Source organism: Saitoella complicata (genome assembly GCF_001661265.1).
Source record: "Saitoella complicata NRRL Y-17804 unplaced genomic scaffold SAICOscaffold_7, whole genome shotgun sequence".
NCBI lineage: Eukaryota > Fungi > Ascomycota > Saitoellomycetes > Saitoellales > Saitoellaceae > Saitoella > Saitoella complicata.
In genome coordinates, this window is record NW_017566998.1 from 35,618 (window position 1) to 57,067 (window position 21,450).

Here is a 21,450-nt window from a genome sequence, read left to right on the forward strand (position 1 = left end):
ATCTTGGTATACACATTTCCTTATATCCGATCAGTATACCGAGGGTCAATACACGCTGTCCTTGATCCACAATGGTACGTCTTCTGGGGGACCCTGCACGGCGATTGAGCCGTTTCGAAGGATTGGCTCGCTAACATTACCATCCAGGCTGATCTCGTCGAACGGGAACGGCCAGCGAGTGTGCATAGTGCTGAGGAGCCGAGGGAGCCCATTGCGATTGAAGATGTGGAGACGGATGTGTCGGAGAAGAAGGTCTTTATGGCAGATGATCGTAGGTCCACAGCATTGGCTACTGCGGAACAACGCTGATAAAAGGGTTATAGCCGAGACCATGTTTGGGGTTACACTGCCGAAACTCGACCAGGAGACCGAGGCGGAGGGGTATTATCAATGGCACATCAAGACCTACCGGGACCTGGAAGAGCGAATTGAAGGACCAGTCTTCGAGGTTGGAGAGCACAAATGGTAGGTACTCAGTGACAACTGCCACTTACTTTGCTAACGAACTACAGGAAAATCCTTCTGTTTCCCTACGGCAACAAGAGCGCAAGTGCGACGGACCACCTCTCGGCCTACGTGGATTACGTCCGCACCCCCGATACGCCGTCGCAAAACAGACACGCTTGTGCAGTCTTCTCTATTGTAGCCCACAACGTCAATGATCCGTCTGTGTATCTCTCTCAACACGCCAGACACCGTTTCAGCCCACAAGAAAACGATTGGGGGTTTACCCGCTTTGTGCACCTCCGCAGCGCATTCTCGGAAAACTGGGAAGACAAGGACCGGCCATTAGTTGAGAACGATGAGATCGTCATCAGTGCGTACATCAGAATCTTCAAGGATCCAACGGGAGTGCTGTGGCACAACTTCGTTGATTATGATTCGAAGAAGGAGACTGGGTATGTAGGGTTGAAGAACCAGGGTGCAACATGTTACATGAACTCATTGTTGCAGTCGCTGTATTACACCAACTACTTCAGAAAGGCGGTATACCAGATCCCGACAGAGAATGATGACCCACATAACTCCATCACTCTCGCTCTTCAACGAATCTTCTACCAACTCCAGACTGCCGATGATGCGGTCGGTACCCTCGATCTCACGAAATCCTTCGGTTGGGATTCGATGGACGCTTTCATGCAACACGATGTCCAGGAGTTCAACCGTGTCCTCCAAGACAACCTTGAAGGCAAGATGAAAAACACCAAGGCTGACGGTGCCCTCAACAAGCTCTTTGTCGGTAAGATGAAGTCTTATATCAAGTGTGTCGATGTCGACTACGAGTCTTCACGGACGGAGGATTTCTGGGATATTCAGCTCAACGTGAAGGGCATGAAGAACTTGCAGGACTCGTTCAAGGATTACATTCAGGTCGAAACCTTGGATGGCGACAACAAATACTTCGCCGAGGGATTTGGCTTGCAGGATGCGAAGAAGGGTGTTATCTTCCAGAGTTTCCCACCTGTGTTGCACTTGCAGCTCAAGAGATTCGAGTACGATATGATGAGGGATGCCATGGTCAAGATTAACGACCGCCACGAGTTCCCGTTGGAAATCGATTTGGAGCCTTACCTCGCGGAGGATGCGGACAGATCTCAGCCGCATATCTACAAGCTTCACGGTGTTCTGGTTCACAGTGGTGATCTCCACGGTGGTCACTACTATGCGCTGATTAAGCCGGAAAAGGAAAGTGGATGGTTCAAGTACGATGATGACCGCGTCGTGCGTGCAACCCTAAAGGAAGTTCTGGAGGAAAACTTTGGAGGCGAGGCCCCGCCAACCACGAACGGCTTTGGCGTCCGCGCTCCTCAGTTCCAGAAAGCTAATAACCTCAAATTTATGAACGCGTACATGTTGGTTTATGTCCGCGAGTGCATGATCGATGAGATTTTGGCACCAATCTCGGAGGATGATACCCCGCCTCACATCAAGGAGCAGCTGGAGAAGGAGCGCATCGAGTTGGAAAGGCGGAGGAAGGAAATGGAGGAGAGGCATCTGTATATGTACGCACGTGTTATCCACACCAATCAATACAAGAACCACCAAGGCTTCGATATGGGCAGGCTAGAGGCATCGTTCCCCGAAAACGATGTGCCTGCTGATGAGCCGATTACGATGCGCATCCTGAAGTCGATGACGTTCAGGGAGTTCAGAGAGCAGATTGCCACGGAGAACGGTGTTGCTCCTGGTCTGGTTAGGTTCTGGATGATGGTTAACCGTCAGAACAAGACCTCGCGTCCGGACGTGCCGCTTCCAGCAGCTGCCGAAGACATGACTATGGACCAAGTCCGTGAGAAGTACTTCCAGCACCGGACGCCTGATGTAAAGTTCTTCATGGAGGTCGCTGACCCGAGCTTCGTGGAGGATGGTGTCGCACTCTGGCCGAACGAGCAGAACGACGGTAACATGCTTGTGTTCGTGAAGGAGTTCGACACGGAAGCGCAGACCCTAAAGGGTGCGTGGTATACATATGTTAACCGCATGGACAAGGTGGGCGATATCGCTACCGCCATTGTATCTAAGAAGGGTTGGCCATCGAATACCCAGGTCAAACTCTTCGAGGAGATCAAGCCGGGAATGATTGAGCCTATCAAGCCAAAGCAGACGTACCACCAGGCTGAGATTCAGGACGGTGATATCATCTGTTTCCAGCGCACATTGCCTGAGAAGCAGCTGGCCGACATCCAGCAAAGCAGTGGGTACATCTCTGCTATTGAATACTATGACTTCATGCTTAATCGCGTGAGGGTCATGTTCAAGCCGAGATATACTGATGATGCGCAGCAGAAAGAGTTCTCTCTTGATCTCAGCAAGAAGAACCCTTACTCCCTTGTTGCATCGAAGGTTGCGGAACACCTCGGCGTGGACGCAACACACGTCCGGTTTACTACTTCGAACAGTCAGACTGGTCAACCGAAGTCGGTCGTGAAGCAGGGACCTGGTGTCACGCTGCAGAGCATGCTTCAACCTTCTTACGTTCAAAACCCATCTACTCAGCTTTTCTACGAAGTCCTGGATGTCAGTCTGACGGAGCTTGAGTCGAAGAAGTCGCTCAAGTTCCACTGGCTGTCAGAGGGCGTTACCAAGGAGGAGGTTGTGGAGATCTTGGTTATCAAGAACGGTTCGTTGCAGGATGCTATTCCTCTGTTAGCCGAGAAGCTCAAACTGTCTGAGGATCAGGCATCGAGACTTCGTATGTACCAGGTACACAACAACAAGCTCTACAAGACCGTAGAGTTGTCATACCCTGTCGCCTCTGTGCCGGACTACATCTCGCTGCACGTTGAGGAAATGCCCGAGGAGGAGATCCACATCCAGCCCAATGATCGAAAGATTCCCGTCTTCTCTTTCAGCAAGGAGCCATCAAGACCTCACGGTCATCCATTCATGTTCGTCATTAAACAAGGCGAGACATTTAAGGAGACGAAGGCAAGACTGCTGAAGCGTACCGGCTTCAAGGAGAAGGAGTTTGGGAAGATCAAGTTTGCTGTCGTGAAGCAGGCTAGCTACTCAAAACCTACATATTTGGAGGATGACGATGTATTATCACAGATTGCTGACGAGCAGGATGATGTTTTGGGTATGGATCACGCCGACAAGACTGGCAGGACGCGCTTCAGTGCTTTCGAGAGGGCATTCCAGATCAAGGGATGAGGTATTACTACAATATCAAGGGTCGAAAGCGCGGTGTTTAGATAGGATACCTTGTTTGTTGGGATCCGTAGTGATTGTCTGTAGTGGTAGTAATGGCGTTATGGTTGAGATGAAGCAAGTGGTCGCAAAATGTGCAAACGTGTATTTTATTCGGGTATCGCCGTAGCTCTTGTTTGTAAGCGCATGAAGAACCTTAAGAGAACCTATACACCGGTCTTGGTCCGTGTGGAGAAGAACGTGCGGACGATGAAGACCTCGAGGCAAGACATAGTGATCTGTACACCCGAATTAGCAAAGCCGTTTGTAGGTGCCCGGCAAACCGTACCATCATGAGAGATTCAGAAAGTGAGAACCAGAAGATTCTAGACTCTGTGGATCTAACGGTGCTGAAGTTGCGGTTCTCTCTAGTCCGGAAGTATTTCTGGTTCCGAGAGATGGTGGAAAGCTGGGATGAGATCTTCATGATGCTCTCCTCGAGGTTTGAGGTCTGTTCGGGTGGGTTCTGACCCTTAGTAGGAAGCTCTGCGCGTTGCTCGTCCTCGACCTTTCATATCTGTCAGCTGTGTCGTCGTAACGCAGACGTAGGTAACGTACGTGAATCTCGAAATCAACAACCTTCTCCGCGACGGCAGACATCTGGTTGGAAAAGCAGAATTCGTATTCTCCGACATCATTCGCAGTGAAGACGTAATCACCTTGTTTCTCCTTCTCTCCGTCGAGAATCAATTGGCCGCTAGGCTTGGTGACAGCGTAGTCAATGTCAAAGGCACCTCCTGATTGGACCTGTGTGGAGAATGTCAGATACTTGGTAAGACCCAAAACATTTCGCACAAACCGCAAAGTAGAATGCAATCTTCTTCCCTGGTGCGTCTACCCAAGTGTAAAAGCATGCCTGCTCATTGGCGTCCATGTTATAGGTCAAGGCTGTTGCGGACGCAATTGGCGCCTGGAAAACGGCAACCAAGGCTGCAACTGCAATTGCAAACAGCATGTTGATTGTTTGCATACTAGACCAGTCGCTCTAACGCAAGAATTGGGTGCTTTGGGGGTGCGTCGTGGAAATGTGTACGAGCACCGGCGTCGTGAGCTTCGACGTCAGGCGTATGAGGCCGACGATAGGAATAGAGAAGGCAGTTCAGGGCAGTTTCAGGGCGATTCTAGAAAAGACGTACCCAAGAATGAGCAATCATTCTACGGAGTTCCTGAGGACTGTTGTACGTGACGCCTACTGCACATTGGAAACCTTAATTATGGAGCCGGCGCCGGCGTATGAACCAAACGCACGATTCTGTCTCCCCAACACTCTTGGTCTACGCTCTCCCCCGTTGAAACAACTGACGTCCCTCGTCGACAAAGACGTCCCTCGTCTAGTATGAGCGAGCAGCGGCCTTCGACTGGGGTTGGTTCTCCTACGGGGGAGGCCACTGACGATGCGGTAATCTTGGTGGATACGCCGACATCTGCTCCACAACGTCTGGCGACGTCCCACCCAGTCGGTAACAGAAGTCTGCTACCGCCGTCACGTCATCAGTGAGTGTCAATTGCAAACACCTGGCGTGTATGCTAACTCTTGACAGTGCCCCCGTGGCTGGTGCCGTCAGTTTTGGTGTACCAAAGGGCCACCCTGATCCGCATACATACCCGCGAGGTCAAACTCAACATATACCAGCTTGGAAAATAGGAGGCATCAATCCGTATGGTCATGCGACTGCCAACTTCAACAAGCCGCGAACCGGAGCTGGGTCGTTTAGTGAAGGGCACGGGAACCATACACCCAGAACGTACATTTCGGGGCCAAATAAACGGCGGAGAATAGACAACGACACTTCGCGTAAGTGTGCTATGCTCTTGGTTACTATGCTCTGCTGACGGGTATACAGCCACATCAATTGGTCTTCCGGACAGTGTATCGTCAATACGGTCTACTGCCAATGGCGTTTCTGGGAAGTACTCAAACGAGCCTATCGACGTTGACGAAGGTCCTCATAACAGTGCCCAAGCCAAGAGTAAACGCTCTAGGATTGCATTGAATGTCCAGTCTGGTACGGGCATGAGTACCTACTTCAATCCTCGCGCTCAAGATGCTCACTCACAAGATCCGCGCAAGTCGACACTCAGTCCCAGAAGAGACTCACTGGTTCTATCATCGTCACCTGCAGTGATCTTACCCGTCATGTGGGTCCGCATAGGTGATGGTCAAGATGTACGAGAAGATGGCTACGGCCTCAGGTTTACCGAGAAGGTGATAGCTTTAAAGAAGCTTGAAAGCAACTACCCACAGACTCTGAATGAAGACGAACACCGCATAGAATCCAAAAAGATCAATAAGATAATCTATTCGACAGATGCTGCGGCCATGTTCCTGCAAATTCATCTGGTCGTGGCAAGGTCCTCTTGGGGTTCTGCGCACGTCACCTACCGCATCCTTCCTGAGGGATCTGCCGGATTGAATATGATCAAGGCTATGCAAATGGTCGACGAGCAAGTAACATGGGAGCATATCCAGGACCAGAGCAAGGCAAAGCGGATATTGGATGGTTGGTTAGATCTCTCTAACGGGAGACCAATGTTAGCAACGCCTGCGAGAGCACCACGGGCTACGGATGCTTATACCGAGGGAGGAGGCGCAGCGTCCTGTAAGAGGGCCACGAGAATCAAGAAGGCAGCGGAGGAGTCAGACGGGGAGTTTGTCCCGGCGAGTGAGACACGGCCAATGGCTGAAACTCGTGCCCGAACGCGAGCGCAGAAGCCAACATCCTCCAATACGCCTATTCTCACTTATCCTCCAGGCGGCAGCGGCATCACCCTCTATAACGACGATCTTGACCGACTTGACGACGGCGAGTTCCTCAATGACAGTATTATCGACTTTTACCTCAAATACCTCCAACAACGAATCCTCTCCTCCACCCCCGACCGAGCAAAGGAAATCCACATGTTCAACACATTCTTCTACAAACGTCTCCGAGATAAAGACAAGAACGGCAACAAACCGGGTTACGATAACGTGAAGAAGTGGACGGCAAAGGTGGACTTGTTCAGGACAAAGTATGTTGTCGTACCCGTGAATGAAAATCTGCATTGGTATGTTGCGTTGATTTGTAACCTGGATTGGTTGCCGAGAAAGTTGGCGGATGGGGAGGCGATGAGTGAGGATCCCTTGTCTAGTACTGCGATACAGCCTCCAACAGCTTCTGATGACGATTCGGATGATACAATAATGGAGGTGAAGGCAACGCAGGAGCAAGATGATGAGCTTGTGCGCGGAACCCCGATTACGCCAGGGTTGAGAGAGAAGGACGGGTCCGGCGCTATCATCGACATCGACAGCACCCCGTTTGACTCCATCGAATCAACCCCAAACCCAAATCAATCACTCGACAAAAAAGCCGAAAAAGCCCAAAAGAAACGCGATAACAAGAAACCCATCGAACCCGGCAAGCCCGTTATCATCATCTTCGATTCCCTCGGCGGCCATCACAATTTTACAGGCAAAACCCTCCGTACCTACATCCAACTCGAAGCCCTCGCAAAACGGAACCTCGCCGTCTCCATCGAAGACGTAGCAGCAGTTCACGCCAGAGTCCCCCGCCAATCCAATTTCTGCGATTGTGGTGTCTTCCTTCTCCATTACGTCGAGAAGTTCCTCGAGAACCCGGAAAGGTTCCTTCCCGATATCTTGAGCCGGCGGGACAAGAGTGGGGACGTTTCGGCTGGTACGGAAGATCTGTGGAAGAGTGGAGAGATTGGGAAGAAGAGAGCGGAGTTGAGGGAGATGATTGAGGGGCTGAGTGCGGAGTGGCAGGTTGAGATGAAGAAAGCGGAGGAGGAGAAGAAGAGGGCCAAGGAGGCGGAAATCGATAAGGCGATGAGTCGGGCTAGTTTGAATGATGCTAGGGATGAGAAGGAGGAGGAAAGCACAGGGAAGGAGAAGGAAAGTGTTTCGAAGGATTCAGGTGTCACGGGGAACGTATTTGCGATCCTCCGGAGGACTGCGGAGGAAAAAGCCGACATGGTAGCGGGAAAGAAATCGGCGAGTGTGCCGCCTACGCCCACGCCGACGGACACGAAGGGGCAGAGAGCAAATCGGAGAAAGTCAATGAGGCACGAAGGCAGGACGGCAGACAATGCTATTTCCCTCGATAGCGATGACGATTAAGAGCAGAACAATTGCAAATTGAATCTTGTTCGCCGGAGTCCGACGTAAGCCCTTCCAGTGGGTCCCCGAGCATTAGGTGCGCATCGGCCCGTATAGCCGAACGCACGGGTTGACACGCGCTCAGTCAAGACATGTGTCCATTCGATCAACCAACCTCGGTCCGCGGTAAATTAACGGAGTCGAATGGGAATCTCGGAACGGAGGGGCGGCTTTGTTATGCGAACCTGCTGTTTGATCTCTCTTGATCCCTGCTACATTGCAATTGTTCCGGTCGCTGCGTCATACCTCACCGCTCGTGTTTGCTGATTGGCATTATATACCGGCACCCAAAACCTGGGACGACATTTTTGGTTGTTTGTTGCGCGTTACGTTTGGCACAACTGCAGGGAAAAAGACCACAAAGCGACAGCCGTTGAACACCATAGGCGCCGGCTTACGCTACCATGTCGACGATCAACATCTTTGAACCTCAAACTATCCTCACTGCGATCTCCACCACCCTCAACAAAGATCCCATCATCATCACCCTCACACCCACCCTTGAAGGAAACTTCTTCATCGCGGCACCAATGAACGACGTGACATGCTACCGACGAAACTACTTTGCGCCCTGTCTCCTCGTCACAGCCAATGCTCCACCCGAAACTTGGATCATCCGCGGATCAGCTGGACAGATGACACGCGTACAAAGTCTGTCTGTACACCTCAGTGCACGCATGTCCTCCAGCCCCACCAAGCCCGTTCCGCTCGTCCAACAAACCAGTCGGAAAGACATGACGGGCGGAAATCCACCCGATCCTTTACCAGTGGTTTGGAATGAGAGGGGGATGGTGGAGAGTAAACCCCTCACATGGAAACGAATGCAATTCAAATCCGCCACAGCAAAAAACACTCGAACTAAATCATCCACATCCACGACCGACTCCCCATCCGGTACAACCACCTACCGCGGCGAGAACTACTCCCTCGTCCTAACCCTCGTTGCCACAACCCCAGAGCAAGTACACGTACCTCTGATCGAGGTTAACAGCGTACCAATCTGCGTCCGTGGGCGTAGTGCGTGGTTTTATGCCGATTCTGCGACACAGCCGATTCCGGGGGTTAAATCGCAGGCTGAGAGATGGGCGGGTGTGGTTCCGAGTATGAGTTCGAGTTCGAACGCGGCGTCGGCGTCGACGGCGACGGGGACGGCGACGGGGACGGGTAGGGGTGGTGAGGAGGGGGTGCCGGTGCCTGTTTCCGTTTCCGTTCCGCAGGCGGGGTGGTATTCGAACAATACCCCCGTCGCGGGACAACAAAGCGTCAACTTTGGCCTAGGAGCATGGACTGGAGCTGGAGCTGGCGTTGGAGTCGGCACAGGGATGTTATCGGGGAACGGACGACCCCGACCGCAGCCGTCTAGTCTGAACTTTTCGTCAAGTTTGCCGGATTATACTGGCGGTGCGTATTCTCCGATGAACACTTCGACGACGAATGCGTGGACGCCGGCCGTCTTTGATTTCGGAAGTGGGAGTGGGAGTGCGTATCCTGGGGCGTCTGTACCGACGATGACGGCAACACCCACACCGACCATCAATGCTGTCAGTACAGGTGCAGGATTCATGTCTCCACCAACCACCACCTCCATCTTGATTCCCACGCCCACCCCAATCCTCCTTCGTCACGCTTCTTCCGACTTCAGCTCCTCCTCCAGCCGCACAGGAACCCTAAGTCTAAGCCGGATGAGCACCCAAGAAGAGCGCGATATGGACATGGGTATGGACATGGATATCCCGGCTCCTGATCTGAGTCCTCGGGAAAAGCCGAAGTGCCGGTCGTTGAGTTTGTCGCATCATATGACACCGCCGACGGTGCCGAGTATGCTGCAACGGCATTCGATTTCGACGGTTCCGGAGGACCAGGCGTCGATGTCGGTGTCACAGCAAACTGGGACTACTGGAGGTGGTGGTGGTGGTGACGAGAGCGGTATTGGGAGTGGAGGTGAGGGTGGTGGAGAGGGCGATGGCGATGCGTATATCTTTTACCCGATGGATGCTCGGTACGCACTTCCGCCCGTCGATGTCGTCTATTTACCCCATGCGGGACATTGTCATAGGGATACGAGTACGGGCGGGGACGGAGGTGTCGGGTATATGTATGGTCATGGGAGGGGGTTTGGGCAGGGTGGATGAGGAGAAATGATAGGAGGTATCATGAATTAGAATGGAGAGAGGATATGGATCGGGGTTTGGCCATGGGGCAGCTAGAGGACAATTTTTTATTTTTCTCACGTATACTCTGCCCATGGAGCTTATTTGACGACGGAACTCATTGTGAACAAATTTACGAAATATCTCGCAGGTCCTAGATAAAAAAAATTAGTACCTTAAGATGGTGCGTGACGGTCTGTCAGAGGCTGGAGAAGAGTGGAGACCATATGCCGGAACGATAACGGCAATAGATATGTTCATATCTCAGAGACACCAGAGATTGAACACTGCATACCACCACTCATCTTCAAAGTCAATTCCTTGCCCTTTTCACATCCCTCCCCTCCTCCCTCCCCCCCAACCCCCTCTTCCCTCCCCACAAACTATCTTTGCTCGTATCCTGCTCCTTCAACGTACTATGCCTCGTGCTCCCCTTCTTCCCCGCCTCCCTATTCCTCTTCAAATACTCCGGCAGCGCATCCCGATTCCTCCTCTCATCCTCCACCGGACCCACGGCCGCTCTCTTCAAAATATCGGCATCTTGGTAGTATGCGCCTTTATGCCAAAATCGTCCACCGGCCACTCCGGCCTCCTCTGCGCGCTGAGCGAGTTTGGCTTCTCTTTGTGCGCGGACGTATTCGGTGTCTTCACTGAGTCGTTCTTCCTCGTCCATGTTCCGTCTACGCTCAACCTCCTCCCTCTCCTTCTCCCTTGCGATCAGTTCCTCCCGATCTCTCTTTATCCGTCCCAGTTCCCTAATCTTCCACTCCGCTCTCTCCCGCTCTGGGTCGAGGTCGTCTGTGTCGTCGACTTCCGCACCTTCTGAAGCATTTAGTGCTGCGGCGGCTTCCGCTGCGTCACGCTTGAGTTGTTCTTCAGCGAGGGCAATGGAGAGGGCTTTTCGTTTTGCTTCGGTGGCTTCCGGGTCTGGTTCCTCAGCCTTTACCTCAGACCGCTTATTCTTTGGGACGAACGTTGGTTTCAACAACATCCGTGGCGCTTCTTCTTCTGATTCTTCTTCTCCTTCAGAGTCGGTTTCGTATTCGGATGAGTCCTGTATGACCTTAGTTAGCACATGGAACATGTTCCACGACGGACTCTGAAGCTATACCTCTTCGCTACGCTCCTGGAGGATCCCAATAATTTCCTGCGCAGCCTCCTCTTCATCACGCTTTCTCTCCTCCTCCTCCTTCCTGCGATCTGCCTCAAACCGTGCATCGAGATCAATGTTCCCTAAACTCGGCTGATCCTCATGCATCGTTGCCAGTGCCACAGACCGCATAGCCGCAATCGTATGCATAGCCGTAGAAAGTCCACGTTGCTCATTATCAATCTCATCCCTCAATCCTGGCTCCCCGGCGGCGTCTTCGGCTTCTTCGTCTTCCTCCTCGTCGTCTGACGAGGAGGATTCCTCGGCCGGCGCCTGTCCGGCACGGTATCGTGAGGGCCTTACGGGCTGTGCTGTCAATCTCTTGGGTGCTGGAGGCATGATTGATGTTTCTTGCTGTTGACCACCGGCGTGTGTGGATACTTGGAGGTTAACGCCGATACTACAGCACCTTCACCTCTTAAAGTCCAGCTGGTTGAGGAGGAATCGCAATCTTTGTTGGAAGCTTTCATACCGGTACGTTTGGTGCACGTGATTCGTAACACCCTCGCCGCGCCCGTACGAAATTTCGAAACCTCAACACCAAAGATACACCTCCATCAAGAAAAGTACACAGTCCCCAAAGCCAAATCATACCATCATGTTGCAATCAGTACGATCACAGTCGCTGCGAAGAGCACTTCCCTCCATCCAAACCCGTTCCGCCTCCCTCTTTGCCGACAACTCCAAGAAGAAGAACACTGCCGCAGATGAATACTGGGCAAAGGTCACAGCCAAAGACCCTCGAGACCCCCGCGCAGACATCATCAAACGCGTTCTCGAATCCCCCGCCGAAAACGAAAAACTCAACCTCACCCCCCAGGAAAAAATCATGCACAACACCATCCACCGCGCATGGCAACTCCATCTTCGCTATCAGAGAGAAAAGCAGGATGCGGCTTTGATGTCGCAGTATAATAAGATGAGGGAGGCTTGTGAACAGTTGAAGCAGGGGCATTTGACGTTGTATTCAAAGGCGATGCCGAAGGAGAGGGCGAAGAGGTATCCGGTTGAGTTGAGGATTCCGACCGAGACGCCGGGGGAGAAGCCTTGGGATTATACGTGGACTAGGCCAGCTGTCGAGGATGTCACGCCAAAGAAGAAGTGAGTTATGCGTGGACTAGGCCTGTGAAGGATTTGAAGCCGGAGAAGGAGTGAGGAGGGCAATGATGTCGGTTGGGTGACATGTACGAGTGGAAATGATGATTGCATAGCATGGAGATGAAGCACAGAACAACGGTTGGGAATAGCCACCGGGACATAAACAATATGAAAAGTCCACCACATACCGCGTTCGTCCCGAGCAATAATGGGCTTTACCTGTATCTCGGCTTTTGACTCACCTCGAAGATGAGTATATGTGAGGGTTTCACCCGGGAAATCAAGGATATCCATCCGTAGCTAGGCTATGACCATGGGTTATTGATATCGATATCGTATGGAAGGCAAGTTACGTTAAGAACGCGATGATCACGGTTTAAGTGGTGATAGTAATTGGCTCCCCAGTCAATTGAAGACATTACTATTCAACAGCTACACTCCAATTACGAAACAAGATGCACCCGAAAGAAACCCATCCAATAAAATTATGCACCCGCCATTGTACTCGTCCTCGTCCTTCTCCTATCTTGCACTCCCCTCGAGCTCGTCCTTAACTTACTTCCTCTTCGGCAACACCTTCGACGCAGCGCCCTTCACCACCCCCGCAGCCTTCTCAACATCCTTCTTGTTGTGCCCAGCCGTAACACAAACCCTAATGCTCGGCTGATTGGGATGCGCCTCCTGATGATGAATATGTCTCGCCCGAGTCAAGAGTACATCCTTCTGCAACGCCTCATCCACAATCTCCTGCAAAACCCTATCTTGATCATGCTGCGTCAACCCATACTTCTCGCAAAGCTGTGGCTTAATCCGAAGATGGATGATGGGCGATTCGGGATCTGATGGGGTCCAGAGGATGTCGCTCTTCTCGATTCCAACGCGGAATGCGCGGGTGTTTTCGCGGAGTTGGGAGAAGCCGTCCACGGCGGTGGGTGCGGAGAGGAGTGCGATTGCTTCGGAGGCGGTGACGGCGAGCATGGCGGGGAGGGCGGCGGAGAAGACAAAGGCGGCGCCGGAGATACGTTGGTGGTCGACGACTTCGGCTGAGCCGGCGCAAAATCCACCACCGCCGACCAGGGTGTTGGCCATCGATCCGACGATCATGTCGACTTCGGAGGGGATGACGCCAGTGTGCTCTGTGACTCCTCGTCCAGTCTTTCCTAGTACTCCGAAGCCCCACGTATCGTCAAGAATGAGACGGTACTTGTACTTCTTCTTCAGTTCGACGACTTTCGGGAGATCAATGATGTCGCCGTAGTTCTCCGAAAGACCCTCGCAGATAATGAACATACGAGTTAATGGCTTCCTCTTGACGAGTTGCTGAACACGGATGTTCTCCAAGACGCGCTCCAGGTCGGAGATGGAGTTGTGTTCGAACCAGTGGATTGTAGACCTAGAGATCTGGAGACCCTTCTGAATGGCAAAATTGCATCCCTTCTCAGCGACAATGATGTCACCTCTCTTGGCGAAGGCAGGGATGACTGAGGAGATAGTGGAGAACGCCTGTGCGTAGATGATGGCGTCCGAAACTCCGAGAAAGTTGGCGAGATCGCGTTCAAGCTTCATGTGCACATCAAGCGTACCGTAAAATCCTGGTGGACCACAAGCACCGACACCGTAATTCCGGAGGGTCGTGATGGCCTTCTCGCAAATAGATTCGGATGAAACAAAGTTCATGAAGTTGTATGAGGCGAGGTGAGTTACGGTCTTGCCGCTTGTCAACTTCACCTTGGGACCAATGGGACTGTATGCGTCGATGTCAGTCTTAGTACGAAGCCATCCCTTCAGAGACATACCCAACAATGACGGGAATCTTGTCAATCTCAAGCTGCTCGTCCGTAGTCGGTGCAACTACCAATTCTTCCGGCTGCCACTCATCCACAAGCTCATCAATCTCCTCCTCAGTCAATTTGACGTAATTTGTGTTTTCTGTCGAGTACTTGCTACTCAAGAAGTATCGAATCACGAAAACCACTAAACACAGCTCAATGACGGAGCGTATTGGGTCATCTTGGTATGAAGCTTTAATATAACGGATAAGGAGGGCTGAGCCAGGGATGCGATGGAATGTTATTTGAAGCTGGGTTGAGGTGTTGTTGAGGTAGTCAAGCACACCACCGGCTGGCTGCCCTGCCATGATTGATGAAGGTATGTCGAGAAGGAGCGTTGGGAGGTCGGTTCACTGGTTTCCTAGGGTGTTGGATGTTTTGCTTGACTGCGTTTCTTGAGTGTTTCCTCTGTTGTCGTGAATTCGGCTTCCGGGCACCGACGCACGCGACCGCATTACAACGAACGAGAGAGAGTCGTCAGGGCCGTGAAAGGAAGCTGTAATTGAATTCTATGTGTAATGAACCTTGAAACTGCCCTGAACAATTGTGTATGCCGTCATTCACCTTCCTTATCCGGCATGCTCCGTACTCCTGCACGGTAACATAGCTTCCAAAACTCGAGACTCCACGGATCATATCCTCACTCCTCCGTCATAATGTTCCGACCTGCCCTTCTCTTCAGCACTCGCTGCTTCTCTACCTCCACCCCCCGCTCCGCCTCCTCTGCGGTAGCTCTCATCAAGAAGCTCCGCGAGGCCACCGCAGCTCCCCTCAACATTACCCGCTCCGCCGCTGCGGCCCATCCTGACAACTACGATGCTGCTCTCGCATTCCTTCAGCAGGAGATGGCTAAGCGTGGGGAGAAGGTCGCTGCCAAGAGCGCCGATAGAACGGCGAATGACGGTTGGATCGCCGTTGCACAGTTGCCTGGTGCTCTCGGAAAGCAGGGCAACAAGGGAAGGATCGGAGCTATGGTAGAGTTGAACTGTGAGACGGATTTCGTTGCACGAAATGAGGTTTTCCAGAGCCTTGCGCGTCGCTCAGCGTGGTCTGCTTGTATCCTCGCAGAGGAGTTGGCTGCGACTTCCACTGAAGGTCAGTTCGCCATCAGGGATGCGAAGACCGCTGGTGAGCTCCCGCTCGTCAGGCTTCCCGGAGAGAAGAGCGACGAGCCTACTGGTAACCTCCTCGAGGAATCCTCGAAGGCCATGGCCACCCTTGGTGAGAAGGTCGCTCCCCGCCGCATCGCAACCGCCGGTAAGGAAGGCTTCTCCAACGACTTCGTCGTCGGTGTCTACGCCCACGGGGCTCCTTCCGGCTCTCCCGCACCGTCCGCTGATGAGCCCCACGTTCTCCTTGGTCGTATCGCCGGTCTCGTCGTCTTGAAGGGTAAGGAGATCGGAGCCTGGGAATCCGCTGCGGAGCTCGCAAACCAGCTTGCTAGGGAGGTCGTTGGTGCTGCGCCTGAGAGCGTGGAGGAGCTGCTTGGTATGCAGAAGATGGGTGAGAGAGAGGCCAAGACTGTCAGGGAATGGATCGATGGATATGTCAAGCAGAAGGGTGGTTCTGTTGAGGTTAATGTTGACGGTATGTTGAGGTGGGAGCGTAGTGAGCAATGAGATGAGCATGGTGTAAAACCATAGAAAGAGAAAAGGCTTCGGGCCACGACGTGTAGGTTATGCATATGTTTTTAATACTTTATGAGGCAACGAGTAGTTCTTCACTCCACAAACAAATTCCCAAAACGCCGATATCCGCTCTTGCCTTTTGCTTATTGACTCTTAAGCTTTGACCATTGATAGCTTCCCCTTATCCTTCATCTCCTCGCAATCCACCTTACTTCTGGAAGGACATGTTCCTCGTTGCTGAGGGCAACGTCACAGTGATCCCATCAAACTCCTTGCTCATGATACACTGACATCCCAATCGACTTGTCTCCGTCAACCCAAACGCCAAATCCAACATGTCATTCTCCTCATCTCCAGGCTCCTCCATCTTCTCATAGTACTCAGGGTCAACGATGACGTGACAAGTACTACACGCCAGAGATCCTTCACATGCGCCTTCCAGATCGATGTCGTGCTCGTGAGCAATGTCAAGGAGGGAGTCACCAGCCGCTACTTCGAGGGTGGTTTTCTCGCCGTCGGGGCTGATGAAGGTACAGTGGAGCTCCTCTCCAGGCTTTGGTGGCTCGACATGTTTGTGTCGCAGCACTAGAGAGATGTCAGATTGTGAATGCGAAGCGAATCAACCACAGGACATACCCGAAGAAATAGAGAACGGCCGCAGTGGCGCCTCGACAGTCATCTTCACAGCCTGTCGCCGTCCAGCAGCAACAACTGGCGCCCTCAAAGTCCTAGCCAAAGCAAATCTAAACATAGTTCCTCTTGTCGATACCAGGTGTAGTTACGAAGCGGCGCTCTGAAATATCTGCAAGCTGGTTCACCCACACCTTCCCTGATGCGGGTGCGAAAATCCCGGATATGGTTTAACGTATTCTCCTCGGTAACGTTGACACGCGTACGGTGCTTACTTCCTGCACGACAACACCAACACTTGCATCCTGACCGAGGTTTGCCAAAACCATGAGCCGAGGAGCCTTAGTTGTCGTTGAAGGCCTTGACAGAGCCGGTAAAACCACGCAATGTGACAGACTGGTTGCACGCCTTTCCACCTCTACCACCACCAAACTCCGCAAGTTCCCAGACCGTACAACACCCATCGGCATCATGATTGACTCCTACCTCCGCTCAAACTCAGACCTCGACGACAACGCAATCCACCTCCTCTTTTCCGCAAACAGATGGGAAGCAAGCAGTGCAATTAAAGCTGAACTGGAGAACGGTACAACCTTGGTGGTGGATAGGTATATCTACAGTGGGATTGCGTTCTCGAGGGCAAAGGGGTTGGATGCGGCCTGGTGTCGGAATCCGGATGTTGGGTTGCCAAGGCCCGATGTTGTTATCTTTCTGGATATCTCAGAGGAAGCTACGGCTGGACGGGGCGGGTATGGAGAGGAGAGGTATGAGAAGAAGGAGATGCAGCGGAAGGTGCGCCAGGCATTTAAGGAGTTGAGACAGGATGAGCGCGATGCTGAGGACTGGGTTGTTGTGGATGCGGGACAATCAGTGGAGGAGGTTGAAGAAGACATTTGGCGGGCAGCGCAGAAGGGAATTGAGAGAGCAAAGACCGAAGACCTCCGGACAATTCTCTAAACGCAAAGAGGAAAAACGACAAAAATACCCGATACGAAGCGGTGAATTTCCTTCTCATCATAATGCATATGCAGAATCTGCATTTATTCTAAACCTGTCGCTGGTCATGCATTTGCAATCGCAAACAGCTAACATAAAACTCCGTATTCCATTCAGGTTCGTCCGCTCTTAAACCGCCGCCGGTGTAGAAGGCACAGACGTTCCATAACTCCTGTTATCCTTAATCGCATCTGTGTGGGATTTATACTCCATCAACGTCTCCATCGGGAGGTTAAGAACCTTCTTGATCGCATCCCTGATTCTCAAATTCGCTCGGCCCAGGTTCGCGGTTTTGTTCCATACGCTGAGGATATCTTCCTGGTTTCTGATACTCAATACTGCTCCACACAGTTCGTCTCCGACGTCGTGGAATTGGTCGCCTACGATGGCCATGACCAATTCTTCCCAATACCGACTTGCCAGGCCCTTCCTCAATCGCACGATCCACTTTCCTCCGTTCATGTTGAGTTCGTCCTCCCAGACTGGCCTTACCCCGTGTCGGAAGAGGTGGATATCGGAAATATGCGGCATACCATCCGGCCTCATCAGATGCGAGTAAATCGCCCAAAAGTCCTCGACGGAAGAGAACGAAGCGATTCGGCGCATCGAGTTTTCGTAGTTTGTGAGTTTTTGGCCGGGAGCGCGGTGCATGAACCAAAAGGTGAAGGAGTGTCGTAAAGGATGGATTTGTGAGGGAGACATGAGAGGCTGGCCGGTGCCTGATCCGTTCATGGTGGGTGAGTCGACGGAGGGACAGCGGGCGTGTGTGGAGGCGAGGGTAAGGGGTGGGGGGTTGGATCTCGAGTTTGAAGAAGAGGAGGAGGTGGTGGTGTTCGTTCCGGGGCGCTGAAGCTGAACAAGTTTTCCGGAGGCGGCGATCATTGGACGATGGTCAGAGGCCGTTGGATATTAGGATCGAAGGTAGTAGAAAGAGCGGAAAGACAGGTGCAAATCAGTTGTCCTGTCAATGAGTGCGAGGCGGTGACGCCGGAGTACGCAATGAAACAGAGGACCTCGGACGGTTGTTATTCGTGGCGATTAGAAAATAAGAAGGTGACCTAGGATAGTCGTACGATGCGATTGCGGATGCTGTGGAGGTATCTCGTCCACGAAGGATGATTGAATTTCGAGAATGCGATGATTTGATGCTGTCTACGTCTTTGCCGTCCGAATTTTCAGCACAACCCAACTCCAAGCCCGATGCGCAACGTCGGCGTTCAGGGACCAAGTGCACGTCAAAAATTGGGAGAGATGAGTTGCAATGTTCGAGGTTGATGGAAAAGGCGGATTGACCAGTAAAACGAAGAGAGCATCCATCATTTACTCAAACTCTTTTGTGTATGAACCGGGTCCGACGTTGGACAATGATGGTGCTCCACATGAGCCTGCAGCTGTCGTACAAACCTTAATTCAGACCGTACATCTCACCTCCTCCACGACATTGCGCTGGCCGCATGCGTATCCCCAACAAGAAAGTCCGTTCCCTCGGCGGTCACGTCGGTCCAATTCATGCAGTGACCTACAACTCCAACGGGTCGTACTGCCTTACGGGCGGCCAGGACCGAAAGATCATATTACATAACCCGACGCTCGGAACACAGATCAAGTCGTATGAGGCGCATGGGTGGGAGGTCTTGGATATCGCTGTGTCGGCGGATAATTCACGGTTCGTCAGTTGCGGCGGGGATAAGACTGTGTTTTTATGGGATGTTGTACAAGGACGGACAGTGAAACGGTTCTCGGGGCATTTTGCGCGGGTGAATTGTGTCGGGTTCAACGAGGACGCGAGTGTCGTCGTAAGCGGAAGTTTCGACTCAACGGTACGGATATGGGATGTACGGTCACAGATGCACAAACCCATCCAAATCCTGGACGAGGCCAAAGACTCGGTATCGTCGTTACAGGTGACAGGGGATTCCGTCATCACCGGCTCCGTCGACGGAAAGGTCCGAACGTACGACCTCAGAAAAGGACAACTCCGCACAGACACCATGGGCGCACCTGTAACCTCCCTCCAACAAACCATCGACACCGGCGCCATCCTCATCACAACCCTCGACTCCACCATCCGACTCCTCGACACCACCCAAGGAAGCCTCCTCCAATCCTACAAAGGTCACAAAAACAGCGAATATAGAATCCGGTCATGTTTGGGGAAGAACGATGAATTTGTGGTGAGTGGGAGTGAGGATGGGAATGTTTATGTGTGGGATTTGTTGGAGGGTGGAGCGATAAGTAAAGTTACGTCTCATGATGGGAAGGTGGTTAGTGGTGTTAGTTTTCACCCGAAGGAGAACCAGATGTTGACGTGTGGGACGGATGGGACTGTTACTGTCTGGTCGGACTGATAGAGGAGGTCATCAGAGAGGAGCAATGAGGATACGGGCCCAGAACTCGGAGAACCCGAGGCTGTGGGGCCTACGCACACGGGAGTCTAGTCTCAATCAAATTCGCCCTTTCATGCTGCACCTCAACGCAAGACGGAGCTATGCAAACAGAGTACGGACGTTGCAAGCATGGGGCTCAAGGCAAAGGAGTATCAGTACAAGGTGCGCTGCATGGGTGTCAAGCACAGGAAGGACATTTGAAGGAAAGGACGTTGCATAGACAATTGCAGAAAAACGAATAACTCCAGGATAACGATACTAAATAAGAAAACACCGTCCTCAATGCATGCACAAATGAAATCAACTCCACTCGCTCACCCTCAGGAAAAAGGTCGAGCTCCTCTCTCCACATCAGAAAAAGCTTCTTGCGTCACTTTGTCACAACCCCTTATCCCTAATCATCTCAACCGTCGGACTCCTCGCCAACCCCGGCCAAGCCGGATACTCCATTTCCACAACCCTCAACCACCGTTCCAAACACCCATACCCATCATAATCGAACGTACTCCCAGGTTCACAACTACACCGCCCACTATCATGACTCTCCCGATCCTGTGGACAATGCGTGTACGGCGCATGCCGATATCCAATCGAATCATAGAAATGGATAGCCGAACGTGGGAGGAATAAGGCGGCTGCGATGGAGTGGATAGGTGCATCACCCCATCGCTCGTAGAAAAATCCGCCGCGGCGGTCAAGGAAGGCGAAAAATGCCTCGTACGCTTCTCCGCGGAAAAATTCAAGATCGGCGATTTCGAAGTTGGACCAGAAGTGGCAGAGGTTATACGGGCCTGAAAGTCCCGCGCCGGGCGTGTCGGTGAGGAATTGGATAGCTGAGTCCGGATGGATGTATTCAGGGTGTTTCTTCGCGAATTCCCGGACAGCTTCCCAGAGTGTCGGGATGGTGGCTTCGTACTCGTATAGTGCCATGGTGAAGGTATACGTCTTATTATGGACGGCGAGGAATCGGAAAGGATCCTCCACCACATCACAATAATACTCGACGAAAGGCTCGACGCGCCAGTAGTACCGGAATTGTTGCATCACCTCCTGACGGTAGAAAAACCCAGAATTGAAACGACACATATGGCGGTATGATTCGGATTCGCCGTAGATAATGCCCTCCTCGCCCATCTTCTTCATGCGTTTCCGGGCTTCAGATTTATCGATCCATTGGGGCATGCTCCAGTGTTCTTTCGGGATTTGTGCGTAGTGAGCCTTGCCAGACGCGATGCCGGATGTCATTGTTTTGAATTCTTCGGTGAAGGGGACGTCGTTTAGGAAGACCCAGGGGTATCCGTAACGACGGTTGAAGCGGTCTTCGACTTGGCGCATGGCGTAGCGGGCAGCGTGGAGTTCTTCGTTGCGGACGAGCATGACGAGGGCTGCATTCTCAATTGTTACGTCGGGTGCTTTGTGTGCGACGAAGGGATCGGGGATTTTTGTTAGTGACTTTGAAATGGGTGGGACGTCTTTTGGGGTGTCGGTGTCGGTCTTGGCAGGGGGTTTTTCTTTGGAGAGGGATTGCGCTGCTGGCTTTTCCTCGGTCTTTTCGGGTGTTCTCGTGGTGTCGTCCCAGCGGTCCTTCTCTTTCTCTGCGTCCGTCTTTTCGGGCTCCATCGCGTCCTTGAACTCGTCGTTGTGTGGTGGAACATGCTCCTCATTCATCACCGGCTTCACAACCTTTGGTGGAATAACCTCCGTAGCCTCACCCAGCTTTCCAACCGCAG

The 21,450-nt window shown here is 52.3% G+C and overlaps 13 protein-coding genes across 13 annotated transcripts; 7 read left to right on the top strand and 6 right to left on the bottom strand.

Moving 5' to 3' along the window:
* Positions 1 to 331: 331 nt before the first annotated feature.
* SAICODRAFT_34227 (cysteine proteinase) lies at positions 332 to 3,654 on the top strand (the record flags this gene model as incomplete). Its single annotated transcript, XM_019168344.1, has 2 exons — positions 332 to 465; positions 513 to 3,654. 2 exons carry the CDS (start codon positions 332 to 334, stop codon positions 3,652 to 3,654), a joined length of 3,276 nt encoding a protein of 1,091 aa, XP_019025148.1.
* A 203-nt stretch (positions 3,655 to 3,857) lies between these two features.
* Positions 3,858 to 4,645, bottom strand: SAICODRAFT_24367 (uncharacterized protein; the record flags this gene model as incomplete). The annotated part of the gene is made up of 4 exons (XM_019166770.1): positions 3,858 to 3,929; positions 3,980 to 4,198; positions 4,249 to 4,437; positions 4,490 to 4,645. 4 exons carry the CDS (start codon positions 4,643 to 4,645, stop codon positions 3,858 to 3,860), a joined length of 636 nt encoding a protein of 211 aa, XP_019025149.1.
* A 381-nt stretch (positions 4,646 to 5,026) lies between these two features.
* SAICODRAFT_24368 (cysteine proteinase) lies at positions 5,027 to 7,813 on the top strand (the record flags this gene model as incomplete). Its single annotated transcript, XM_019166771.1, has 3 exons — positions 5,027 to 5,184; positions 5,232 to 5,485; positions 5,535 to 7,813. The coding sequence occupies 3 exons, from the start codon at positions 5,027 to 5,029 to the stop codon at positions 7,811 to 7,813; spliced, it is 2,691 nt and encodes an 896-aa protein (XP_019025150.1).
* A 443-nt stretch (positions 7,814 to 8,256) lies between these two features.
* On the top strand, positions 8,257 to 9,984 carry SAICODRAFT_6337 (p53-like transcription factor; the record flags this gene model as incomplete). Its single annotated transcript, XM_019169985.1, has 1 exon — positions 8,257 to 9,984. One exon carries the CDS (start codon positions 8,257 to 8,259, stop codon positions 9,982 to 9,984), a length of 1,728 nt encoding a protein of 575 aa, XP_019025151.1.
* Positions 9,985 to 10,315: 331 nt separating this feature from the next.
* SAICODRAFT_24370 (uncharacterized protein) lies at positions 10,316 to 11,491 on the bottom strand (the record flags this gene model as incomplete). Its single annotated transcript, XM_019166772.1, has 2 exons — positions 10,316 to 11,056; positions 11,114 to 11,491. The coding sequence occupies 2 exons, from the start codon at positions 11,489 to 11,491 to the stop codon at positions 10,316 to 10,318; spliced, it is 1,119 nt and encodes a 372-aa protein (XP_019025152.1).
* A 202-nt stretch (positions 11,492 to 11,693) lies between these two features.
* On the top strand, positions 11,694 to 12,355 carry SAICODRAFT_29645 (uncharacterized protein). Its single transcript, XM_019167464.1, has one exon. The coding sequence runs from the start codon at positions 11,751 to 11,753 to the stop codon at positions 12,255 to 12,257; it is 507 nt and encodes a 168-aa protein (XP_019025153.1). The 5' UTR covers positions 11,694 to 11,750; the 3' UTR covers positions 12,258 to 12,355.
* A 450-nt stretch (positions 12,356 to 12,805) lies between these two features.
* On the bottom strand, positions 12,806 to 14,387 carry SAICODRAFT_55124 (PLP-dependent transferase; the record flags this gene model as incomplete). The annotated part of the gene is made up of 2 exons (XM_019169346.1): positions 12,806 to 13,994; positions 14,047 to 14,387. 2 exons carry the CDS (start codon positions 14,385 to 14,387, stop codon positions 12,806 to 12,808), a joined length of 1,530 nt encoding a protein of 509 aa, XP_019025154.1.
* A 174-nt stretch (positions 14,388 to 14,561) lies between these two features.
* Positions 14,562 to 15,935, top strand: SAICODRAFT_213163 (uncharacterized protein). The gene has a single exon (XM_019166408.1). It carries the CDS (start codon positions 14,736 to 14,738, stop codon positions 15,696 to 15,698), a length of 963 nt encoding a protein of 320 aa, XP_019025155.1. The 5' UTR covers positions 14,562 to 14,735; the 3' UTR covers positions 15,699 to 15,935.
* On the bottom strand, positions 15,916 to 16,386 carry SAICODRAFT_24374 (mitochondrial matrix iron-sulfur protein; the record flags this gene model as incomplete). The annotated part of the gene is made up of 2 exons (XM_019166773.1): positions 15,916 to 16,292; positions 16,344 to 16,386. 2 exons carry the CDS (start codon positions 16,384 to 16,386, stop codon positions 15,916 to 15,918), a joined length of 420 nt encoding a protein of 139 aa, XP_019025156.1.
* Positions 16,387 to 16,664: 278 nt separating this feature from the next.
* SAICODRAFT_24375 (deoxythymidylate kinase-like protein) lies at positions 16,665 to 17,294 on the top strand (the record flags this gene model as incomplete). The annotated part of the gene is made up of 1 exon (XM_019166774.1): positions 16,665 to 17,294. The coding sequence occupies one exon, from the start codon at positions 16,665 to 16,667 to the stop codon at positions 17,292 to 17,294; it is 630 nt and encodes a 209-aa protein (XP_019025157.1).
* Positions 17,052 to 18,079, bottom strand: SAICODRAFT_29648 (eukaryotic translation initiation factor 4E). Its single transcript, XM_019167465.1, has one exon. It carries the CDS (start codon positions 18,063 to 18,065, stop codon positions 17,463 to 17,465), a length of 603 nt encoding a protein of 200 aa, XP_019025158.1. The 5' UTR covers positions 18,066 to 18,079; the 3' UTR covers positions 17,052 to 17,462.
* Positions 18,080 to 18,562: 483 nt separating this feature from the next.
* On the top strand, positions 18,563 to 20,010 carry SAICODRAFT_78195 (WD40 repeat-like protein). Its single transcript, XM_019171103.1, has one exon. It carries the CDS (start codon positions 18,788 to 18,790, stop codon positions 19,679 to 19,681), a length of 894 nt encoding a protein of 297 aa, XP_019025159.1. The 5' UTR covers positions 18,563 to 18,787; the 3' UTR covers positions 19,682 to 20,010.
* An 88-nt stretch (positions 20,011 to 20,098) lies between these two features.
* SAICODRAFT_34237 (glycolipid 2-alpha-mannosyltransferase) lies at positions 20,099 to 21,388 on the bottom strand (the record flags this gene model as incomplete). The annotated part of the gene is made up of 2 exons (XM_019168345.1): positions 20,099 to 21,112; positions 21,143 to 21,388. The coding sequence occupies 2 exons, from the start codon at positions 21,386 to 21,388 to the stop codon at positions 20,099 to 20,101; spliced, it is 1,260 nt and encodes a 419-aa protein (XP_019025160.1).
* Between the last annotated feature and the right edge of the window lie 62 nt (positions 21,389 to 21,450).